The sequence below is a fragment of the Sinohyriopsis cumingii genome, unplaced genomic scaffold, assembly GCF_028554795.1.
Source record: "Sinohyriopsis cumingii isolate HCF-2022 unplaced genomic scaffold, ASM2855479v2 utg000792l, whole genome shotgun sequence".
Taxonomy (NCBI): domain Eukaryota; kingdom Metazoa; phylum Mollusca; class Bivalvia; order Unionida; family Unionidae; genus Sinohyriopsis; species Sinohyriopsis cumingii.
Window position 1 is genome coordinate 315,092 of NW_028315931.1, and position 12,119 is coordinate 327,210.

Below are 12,119 nucleotides of genomic sequence, written 5' to 3' on the forward strand. Positions count from 1 at the left end.
ACACACATTCTTCCAATAGTAAATAAAGTTTATAAAATAGCTTTAAAGTCTTTCGTCACAGTTAATTGGATGTTATAACTTTCAATATGCTTAAAATAATCTGAGTCTCGTGCCCTTTCTCCGACAAAAGCAAAGGAAGGAATGAAATGCAGTGTAAATTCGTTGATTGTGGATCCTGTCATAGAACCTATAATGGACTTAGCCATAGTACCATAATCGTATAACTCGTTTATCAGCTGGTTGTTAGATAAAGGTTTGGAAGATTTTGCAAAATGTACACGATGATTAGTGGCTATGCTGACCAGCTTCTTAAGGAATGGTGTGTGTACGAATTGGTTAAATATATACTCTAATGCAATAATTTTGTAATATTGTATTTGAAAATAGGAAGTTAAGAAAATACCAGTTTTATTTTACTACAAATACGTCTATAACATTAGATTCTTAATATTTCAGAGAGTCCCGCTGTATCGCCCTTGCTGCATCGGCCCATTTATATTATTTTCTATAAGTGAATCCCCTTTTCTACTTGTATACTAAGTGTATACAAATTTAAAAGGTTGAGCTATGGAAACGCTCTATAGTATGAACCATGGGATGTCCACACTTTGTTTCGAGAAACACAGGTGTCAATGTTTGCTGTATAAATGGCTTAGCCGTTTTATTCAGCGAAAGTGTATATGTGGTCATATTATGGGAGATATCAAGGGATTACAGGTTATGACCTGACGACAAACTCGTGCTATATAGGGTCTGGTGTTGTCTTAATAAGGACAAACTCAAGAACCTAAGGTTGTTGTACTATTTCTTTTTTTTTGTAATGTCAAGTCAGTGTATAATAGTTTATGAGTGAGAATATGAACATTTTCTCAGTTATTACCCCAGGGTCAGTCCCGAAGGGTCAGTAAGAGACACGAAGATAAATCTTGATTGCCTAAATTACGTTGCTTTTTTAGGTACCAACATATATGGCGTGAATACCAATGCGTCCCAATAATATGACAAAGATGAAGGGATAGGAGAAGAAACAGAGACATTACCAATGGTAAATGTTGGTTTTAAATAAATGTAAGGTCAGGTAATGCCAAGTAATGGATGATACCCAATGTTAATTCAAAGCTAGATAATGGCACCCTAGTGATTGAGCAAATAATCCTATCTAAATATGTAGAAATGAGGAGGTTGGAGTGTCTTCCTCACCTCCCTTCTCTCCCTTTTGTGAGATTCACTTTGTTGAGTAAAAAGCGATCCCTGCTATCTAAACATTTAGTCACGCATGCTACATCACATTCTTACTGATCTATAAATAGTTCACACTGAGTTGTCGCTATATATATGCTTCTGACAACATTATGCTCGTGAAGTCTAAAACTTTACCCTGTGGAAGTGGATAGACACATATGTAACATGGTTAACAGATGGAACGTAGCTGAATCGATGCATGTGTTCTAACTAAAACTAAAATAAGCAATTACTAGTATCAAACCGAAAACTCATTTTTTAGTAAGACATTTTATTTGACTTTGATACAGATATGTTAGTAAGATGATACCAGGGTGTTATTATGCTGGCTTGTATTAAACATTATAGGTCAGTCAAGAATGTGTGCAACTGTCCTTGAAAAGTGCATAATTCTTTTGCAGAACATTTTGTAAATGAGATTAAGTCATAACAAAACATAAACTGGACTTATTTATGTTAAGCATTTTAAACAAGTACTACATCTATCAGCATGTGACATCTATCCTGATAAAAAGAATACTAAATGCGTACAAATCTGTCACGATTTCATGAATTTCATCATAGTACTTATTAATAGTTAAGCACTATGATAATAAAACAGTTTCATTTATTGTTTTCAAGCACGTTAATTCTTGCTACAATTTGTGACTTAAAATGTGTAGAAAGGTTAAAGCAATTTATGTTAATATGTTCATATAAATACAGCAAAGTCTCACAGGTATAATATGCATGCTCATGAAATCCAACGAAAATAATTTCACTGTAACACTCTAATAGTTTGCCTTGAAGAGTCCAATTAGTTTCCAAGTCAAACATAACATATTTATAGTATTGTGTGTGCAAAAGAATCTGCCAAACGTGTACCCTTCGAAACATAAAACAAAATATGTAATACATAGCCTTTTTTAAAAACATAAAAATATTGTGTACTTCCATTGCTTTTAAAGTTGAAAAATGTAAGAAAGAAAATATATTTCCATAGCATCTTTGAAAAAATGTAGCAAACTGCCTTACATTTTGACTGAATATTACAAAAATGTTAGTATAACTAAAGAATAGGCAAAAGTAATCATATGTAAAATTTATAAAAAAAATACTTGATTTGGGTAATTGAACTCCCACATCTTTACAGTGTTGTACATAGGACCAGAAGGGCAGGATAAACTGTGTCACTCACTCTCAATATTTGCGAACGTTGTAACACATAATGCACTAGAAGTGCTAACCATATTATATAACAGGATTTGACTCAAACGTTTTGCAACCTTGTCATATTCCAGTTCGACACTAACATAATTGCAAGGCAGGTTTCATCATCTGATCAAATAACTTGTGAACAAATTAACATGTATGACTACATTGTTATCTGGAATGCTTTTTCATGATATTGCTCCCATTAAACTTTCATGTATATTTATTCTGTACCATTACTTACAATGCTGTCTTTATATAGACATATCATATCCTAAATTATATATGCATGTTTACGCGTACGAAAACTATTATACCTACTGAACATATGTCAAAGTCAAAGCACATTACTGCATACACTAAAAGGTTAGGAAAAGCAACAAGTAACAAAACAAAATAATAGGAGTGTCTCAATATATCAGAATAAAGACAGAAAATGGGACAATCCAGTTAAGAATAGCTCTACTTGTCCACACTCTGTGAGATACGAAAACAAAAGCAAACGAAACCGTGAAACAACCACACAAAGTATTGTTACATTAATAACCTTCATAATTATAGGGGGCCTGGAAATTCTTACAACGGCAGCCAATGAATAATAGAAACACGACGGAAATATTCCATGGCGTTATTTGAATCATTAAAATGTACAGAACATGATATGTTAATATACTGACGTCGTTACAACAATACACTGCAAATACTGAATGTAAAGTATAAGATGTAATACTAGTTTATTTGTCATGATCATCAGATTTAATCATTTACCTGACTTAAAATTAAAACATAATTACACAATACCATATTCGGAATAGTAAGCAATCATCCAGTAATCTTCTCAGATGTCCATCATGTACTAGTATGGCGAATACAAAATTCGTATATCCCAACATCCAGACAACAAGAAGATATCATGGGCCAAACGCAGACACATATAAGTAATACTCTAGCTTTGTACCTAGTTACACTGAAGACTTGCTATATTTGATATTTTTTTTCTATCACTATAATTTGTACCTATTATTCAACATAATAACCGTTTTCATTTAGAACCTTGCATACACAGTTCATTTACTGATCTACTTTCCCATATATAATTTAGTAGACTTCGTATTCAGACCTGACACATAAATCTAGTATATGATGGTTGTTGATACAGTTTGCCTAATTATTTATGATAGTAAATGTGAATGTTTGCTATATTTAGAGTCAAAATAATTGTCATGTAAAGGTGTAAAATTGGACTTCAGCCATACTCTATATCAAAATCAAACATATTACACAAGTGCTAATTTCAAATATGACTTACACAGTTATTTAATGTATGTCTCTTAAAATCCTTGCTGAACAAAATACTAGAAATATTTCACTAGTGTCATACATTTTATTTGTCATTTGGGATGAGCACAAATTGAAGAATCTTCTCATAACACTATAGGCAGTTTATGGTGAAGTGAAATAACTTCTAAGCACATAATTGCATTTAAATTGCTGCAGCATGTTGCATGTAACCATATGGTGTACCTTAAGGATGGAAGGGATAGTTTTATTATTCAGAATGCGCGTATTCACGTTTTAATTTCTCAGATATGTAACAGCAAAAAATTGCATACTTAGACTAGGTGTTCCAGGGCTGCCTAAACATTCAATGGAATCCAGAGGAAACACACATAAAAGGATTCCAACTGGTTTTGTCCCTACCCTACTCACCCCACAACCAGATAGTTTGGTCCTTTCAAATAAAGGTCCTTTTCGTACAAGTCTCTTATTAGTTAGTATAATCACATTCTAACAACTGAATAATATATTCTAGAACATATTGTTTCAGTAGACACTATTAAATCTGAATTAAAAGCTTGGTGATTGTAGTCGCATGTTTGATACTGTCAACTAGTACCAATAATATTGTTTCATAGATCATTAACTTCTCGGTGTCAATCGGCTTATTTTTTTAATTCCAACTGCATATATTTTTGCGACATAAATGGATTTCTTATCTAGTACTTTCTTCCACACTATCATTAGTGAGGCCTGCAATATATTTCCCATAAAGTCACTCTGAAGTGAATATATAAAACTACTGTATGCTATGTGTCAAGTGAGTTGCTGCTTGCAAACTTTAGAAAAAGAATAAATAAACATCGTTGCAGACCATAAAATACCACAAATGGAAATCAACAACTGTCCATCTTTAATGCTATACTAACCAATCATCTATACATTACGCCATTATAATTGGGATTTCAGAGTGGTACATAAGTAATTTTGCCATTACAAATTGAAAATTATCCTAAATATTGTACCAGTTCACCAGATCCGTAACTACGTTATGCATATACACAAGGAAAAGTCCGGAATACATAGAAAAGGACTTATCATGTTATCATTAAAAATTACAATAGTGAATTTAAGCCAAAGTACAGAATTCTCAAATAACGGTCAGATCGAATACTTAATATGCATCTAGGACACTAAATTGGGCATATATATATTGGGACTCAGGATAAGCCTGAATGTTCCCACATTCTTACTTTGAACTCCCGTTGGAGTTTTCCCTCATTATAGTGAAGTCGTATCTTTAAATGTACTAATATGTAATTGATTATTTTCTCATGGCTCACTATTATCAATACCGCCTAAATATAAACCTAGTGCTCTGAAACCTTGAAAATTTGTAACCATAATTAAAACAAAATTACAATTTGGAACATTTGTGTTAACACTACCACAACCACTACTACTACTACTACTACTACTACTACTACTACTAATAATAATAATAATAATAATAATAATAATAATAAATAATCATTCTGGCAAAAAACTGGACTGAAATGAGCTGAAACTAACTGATAAAGATTTTACAAACATTATGTAATATTTACGTTTCCACTGATGACTTTTCAATAAATATATTTTGAATAAAAAACAAAATCTGAGAGAGAAGAACTTGGTAGTACAAATTTTAAAGAAATTAACGAACATTTACATGGACTGAAAACATTAATCTCACACGGGTCTATCTTCAATTATAAACACTCAAACAGTTTAAGTCAAATTATAGCGTATCAAAGTTATAAAATAAACATTCGTCAAAATGAACTTCAGACATATATTTATTCCGCTCTACAGTGTTGTACTTTGCACTGGGTTACAGTTTGAAAGATAAAGAATTTTTACTTCACTGGTTATCTTGGATATCTTGGTTATTGAAATAATGAAGACGAACCCCCATCTTCCAACTTGTATATTTTAAGATGGATGGGAGTAATTTGGGTTATAGATTTTACAGGTTATCCTTACTTCAGATGTACACTTCCATGAGACTGTTGTCACTACTTGACCACTTAATTCGTCGACCTCAAATGTAAATTGGAAAAAGTAAGCCAATAACTTTTAAAACTTTTTATGTACTTTAGTTACTGTCTTGCACTTTCAAAAGTTCATTTTACATCTTGTGGCAAACATTTATTTTACTTAGTTTAATAGCTGTTAAAATTATTGTACTTTGGACAAGGTCAAGCTATTTTGATCAACGGTCTGTCTTAGTAGTTCAGGAGTTTCGTAATTGCAACATGTCAATAAATATTAGTCACAGTACTTTAAAACTTCATGCAGGGGTCCAACAATCTTTCAACTGCGATTGTTGCCAATGCAAAGAACTTCACCTTATGCATAGCCCGTTCCCAGGAATACATAATAACTGAAGAGCTGAATCGTTACAGACAGAAGCAAATAAATCAACTCTAATATGAATCGTACAAACAAGTATTTTGTACCTCCACACAAATGATACTTGTTTAAAAGGGTGAATACAAAAATACCTTGCAGTTATCAATGCCAAACAAAATTTCTTCACAAAGACATAACTTTAAGATTCCATGCATAATCGAAACATTTAAATATAATTGCTTTTAATCATACTTGTTAGTGATAAATAAGATCCAATAATTGAAATTGAATGCAAATAAATAAATGGAAAACCGCAAACCTCATCTACCGGTTAATAAAATAATGTTCTAACATAACTTTAAACTTTATTTTATTTCATAAACAGCAATGGTGAAAACATGCACTCCGTTATTAAAATTCCAATACTGTATTTTATTTTCCTATGACAGTATGTGTTCCCTCGCCATCAAGGGGACCCCAGTTAAACTAAAGACCAATACAAACAATTTTCCTATGGTTAAGTGCTCTTAATGTATAAACCACTTATGGTACGCTTTGAATTCAGGGTCACTCGAAGATTGGGAAATTATAAAAGGAACCTTATGCACCTTGCTTGTGGACAAACAATGTTTTAAGTGCCTTTGGTAGATGGTGCATTATGAACACAGATGGAAAATGACTATTTTACCACTCCAATGCATATGGGTGTGGAAAAATGAAAACAATATGGTAATCTTATATGTCCTAAATAATCTACACTTGAATGGTATTGTCGGTCTCGTTTAGTCAATGTATAGGTTATCACTAGCAATGCTTGATTTACGGATTCCTTGTAAAGTAATAATCAGCTTTCATTCTAGTCAATGTTGCATAAGAAACCGACCGTCTTTCTATAATGCTCTTGATTGGGAAAACCATGGAATTTTGGATTTAGTATCTTTAGAAGGCGCCATCCAACTTCTCTTTAGCAGGCTACGTCAGAATGTAACTTGTATAAGCAATATGGAGTACTGGGTCAAGTAGTTAAACATGCTCTCAGGAGACTGGAGCACTAGCCTGGAAATAGATGTTACGCTGTACATTAATTTAACATATCTGTATAATATTCACTTAAAATGTGTAGATATTATTATCACATTTATTTAACCGTCACCAACAGTTATTAAACAATAGTGCACAGAGTCCAATGAAAATATTTCAAAGTTATTACTTGTATCGGAAAATAAGAAAAAAAATACTCATAAATAAATTCAGTAAGAAAATCGGTAGCTATGGTACAGAAGTCCTGGGAACAGTCATTTACAAAGCATTTTCCTTTAACTGATCACTCACACATAAGTATCTACTCCATGCTATGCGATCATGCCTTTTAGCACAACATTAGAAATTGTCTGTGTTAGCAGTGGCAACAAAGCATAAACACATTATACAAAATGGGGTCCATACCATTTGGAATCTTGTGACCTTTGTTCCGACAATTTGACCACTTCACAAAATCATCAGCACTTTTCACTGTATCAGCCTTGGCGATGTGAGAAAAGTTTCATTGTTCTAAATTACCTCAAGCTTTAACTATGCGTGAAGTAAGAATAACGAATTAATCAATATCTGCAATTTGTTTTCTAAATAGTTTAATCACTACAAATGTAACTGGAGATATCTGATCTAGCAGATAAAGCTAAGGATTTAAAGGCTGTGATAAATGACTAAATGGAAATTATTGACGATAACATAGTTGCAGCATGTCAATAATAGAGACATGCGACATCATTTAATGCATGTGATCAAATACGTGTTGGAGCTTTAATCACAACAATGAGAAACAGTTTATATGTATGACTAGAAATAATACACTAGACTGAAGAGCTGTACTAAAGTGGACTACATGTACAGTATTTCAAAATGTTGCATTTGCAGTATATCACTTTTAGTCCACGAAGAACTACGACAGGGGATTTTAAACAAAATCTACATACTTCACATTTAATCTTTGTAATAACCTAATATAAGCTAAATTTTAGCAATATAGCAATGTATGTTACATGCATATGCTGCAAGCATTTAGTTGTGTATAATGTGAAGTAATAGTGCATCAGTTATTACCATATTTTAATTGATGTCAATTCAATTAAAGGAAACATGTTTGGGAAAGACAACTACTAATAAGCAAGCACGACAGAACATATTTTGGTTACTTCCCCTGTTTTGCAAACAAAGAATGCCCGAGAGGGGTCAGCTACGGCAGAAACTACTGAAATAATTGACATAAACAAGATATTTGATTTATATCCTAACATCGCTACAAACGGAAATACGTTGATACAGCATGGATGCCAGCGACGGTATCATGCAATTGGAGAAACGTTGGTTCGATATGCAAGTTTTAAGTCACAAAATTCGATAAGCTGAGTCAAATGTTAATGTCTAAAGAATATGAACGTTAAAGCATGCCCAGTAATTTTTAAAATGAAAGCTTTCACTTGAGTGTTGGTTTCTGTTAATATTGTCGTTCGTTATTTATTGACATCATAGATTAAGCATATATTTGTAACGAATGGAACTATGTAATGATGAAAGCAACATATCATATCACTATAAAACAGTTTCATAAAAATCAAGTAATTAAACTTGACAATAATGGCATAGTTCATATGTCACATAACTGTTCACTAGTTCAAGATTATATTTGTTCTGCTTGTGAAAGTTAGAAAGGTTGCACTGAACATTTATATGTGAGTGTGGTATTATTTATTATACATCAATACGAATGGTTATTTGTCTTTCTCCTATTCCATGGATATAAAATATGACTTTCTTAACGCAATACCTCACACTAAAAGTGCAAAACATCCATTGTAATTTTTTTCCAAATATTTATAAAGTGTGCACACAATTGACATATGCCAAGATTATAAACATAATGATTTAGTTTGTCACTGAGATATATAAAACATTGTGCAATTAAATCAATAGAAAGGTAGCAGAGGATTTTGACTTTACAAATACATCAAAATCAAGCCAGATTGCCAATGTGACTGCATAATGATGTCGGCTGAAGTACAACAGCAGTTCTGGAAGGTATCAAGGAAACATTATATAACAAAACACGAAGAATTTGTGTTTGTAAAATAACATTATTTATGTAAATTAGAATATGTAAGCTACAGATATCTAACCGATGAATTTTAATTTAAATGCTTTTAAAATATTTTAAGCATTTATCATACATTTGATAACAAAAATAATTATGATAATACAACCAATACTATGAACGAATATTAATAGAGAAAAATACCCTCGACTCTTTCACCAGTTTCCTCAGGACTGGCCTGCTCAGTTTCCGGTTGATGTTTTTTAAGTGTGTCAACGATCCATTGTAACTAAACAAAAAAAGACGTTTTTTACCATTTAATTCAGGAAAATATATGTTCACCCTGCTATTGTAATAAATTTCTATTTTTGTGTGTTAATAGTGTGTGTGAGTAATTCTTTTCATTTTTTGTTTTTGTCTGCAAATTATTTAAGATTTGTGATCTGGGTGGAAGTCCGATATATTTGAAATATAAATAGACATACACATTCCAGGAAATATAAATACTACAATAGCAAAACTCTGGAGTTTCCAAAACACTTGTATAAAAGTCAATTATATTTGAAACCTTCCATGACTCCGTTGTCATCAACATATACTTCTCCCCGTGTGTTTGAAAACTGCTGACAAGATAATCCAAATTTAGGGCTGAAATATGTTTCTTTGATAATATTTACCTAATTGCATGTGTTAGAAGGTGTGCCGTTTTACATGACTTTGTATGTGAGCCTAATGGACACAAGTGGGACTCATATTAACTTTATTGATATTTGAGGTCCTTGAAATTAACCCGATGAATTATTGGGAAGACCTGCTTATGTAAATATGAAGGTACACATCTTGTAGGTTCAGCTATACCTTAAATTCTTGAGGGTTTTCAGTATATATGTGGGTATTACTTGCTAATCACTTGCTATGGGGAATAGCACACTTGTTGAGAAAAACGATTTTGCTCTCTTATGAATAAAATGATTGAGCAGCAGAGATATTAATCGCTGCCAAATAACCTGACTGGATTGTATTTATCAATGAATTATAAAAGGTGTGACGTGAAGTCTTAAGGAAATGAGTGATCAATTCTGCACACATTCGACGACATCCACTTGAGAATCAATGAAGCCTACAAAAACGAACGGACATTCAAATATGAATTAAATGATATATCTGCTTTCTTTGAAACATTTAACATACCACGAACAAACACTAGTTGGCAGTCTTAGCATTTTTAAATATTATCAACATCCCTATACATCTACATGTTTCACCGAGAACTGTTAACACAGCAGTTATTGAATCACACGCACATAAACTGTTTTTCTATAAAATCTATTGTACAGTGCATTATAGTTTAAATTTTGACGTGTGTGTGATTTGGGTTTTTAACATACCGTGAACATTGTTTTAGTCATATCGCTACGATGTCTTCCGTGTGGCAGTTTATATTGATGGCTAGACATGTATCATGATGAACCACCCAGTCACATGATCCAGACACCAGGCCGACTGGTCATACCATTCAGCTCGTAATGCTGAGGGCCTAGCGAGGCAGCTGTTAGTACCGTTTTATAAATATTTGGTTTGATTCTCCTGGGGTTCGAACATGCGACCTCCCGCAGTCGAGGCCTTTAATTTTATATAGTTTGTGATAATCTCAGTAGTTCAGCTGGCGTTTGAAGGTAACCAGAGCGGCGCTTGTGTTCATATTTGCACTCTTTGAGAATAAACGTGACTGTTATTCAAACTACCCAAAAGATCTTGTTACATTTTCCTAAGCATATACAATGATATATGTGCACCTGTATTATTGTACGTACGTTGAAAAAATACAACAGCAACTCAACGTATCAAATGTTGGTTTCCCGGAAGGTAGATGAGAAACTTTCTTCACGGCATGGTTTTACACCTGACCCAAAATAGTGCTGGTTTTGTCAATCTAGTTATCAAATCCATCATGAGGGATAGGCATTTTGTTTCGTTTTGGGTGACACAAGATCGTTACGTGTGTGTGCAAAAAGCGATACAAAGCTGAAAATAGCAGACTTCGCTATTCAACGAAATTTTAAAAAATGATTGTTTGAATATATTATTTACATTGGGGATATAGATCGACATTCATGTATTGCCATGATGCCGCGAGGAGTTGTTATATCGACGTACGTCATTTACTTCACATACGGTGCTTGCAGGAATTCTGAAATATAGTTTTACGGAGTAATGCTTTCTTTACACTTGACATAGACTGAATAAGAGCTGCATTTTCGCAGATGACCATACAATCTTAATCACACCTTTACATTATTCTACCTACCAAGATAGTCATGTCTAATTATTTATACATGAAGTAAAATAATACCTTTAAGACACAATGCTGCTGCTCAGAAATTTGACAATATTCTTTAACAATACTCCTTAAACATTCTCATTCAAGGCAATGATGATTAATAAACTATGTTCTTCATCATACATATTTTTGGCTTACGTTACTTTAAATAGGTTGGGGCCTCGAGTAGCAGAGTGGTCTAAAGCGCTCTCCGTTATGAATCACTGCCATCTCACCTCTGCGTAGGTTTGAGTCTAGGGTTCGGCCAATGTGAGTATGTGAGAAAGCCTGCCAGTAGCTTCTCGTGGGTCGGTGGTTATTTCCGGGGTTTTCCCGGGTTTTCCCTCCACCATTAATACTGGCCGCCATGCATAGCCTACCGTTTGCTGAAAAATAGCGTTAAACCCCACTACAACAAGAACAACAACATCGTTCACTTTCATAACCTACAATTAGTGCACTTTGCCTACGCTAATAAATCTGATGTATGTTTCCACAGCAGTATTCAGATTACATAACACATCACCCTGACTGTTGTCATCCAGCTTAGTAATCTGTGAAATGGTGGCTGTTCATCTCTGAAAACCATAACCCATAAATGTA

The 12,119-nt window shown here is 33.2% G+C and overlaps 1 protein-coding gene across 1 annotated transcript in view; it reads right to left on the reverse strand.

Moving 5' to 3' along the window:
- Window positions 1-6,458: 6,458 nt before the first annotated feature.
- Window positions 6,459-12,119, reverse strand: part of LOC149773238 (transient receptor potential cation channel subfamily M member-like 2) — a 63,204-nt gene continuing 57,543 nt past the window's right edge. The window contains exons 16-17 of the mRNA XM_089946563.1: window positions 9,401-9,485; window positions 6,459-7,161 (exon numbers count right to left, since the gene is read on the reverse strand). Of these exons, the coding sequence (XP_089802689.1) occupies window positions 7,157-7,161; window positions 9,401-9,485 (90 nt within the window). The 3' untranslated portion in view covers window positions 6,459-7,156. The remainder of the gene's footprint in view (window positions 7,162-9,400; window positions 9,486-12,119) is intronic.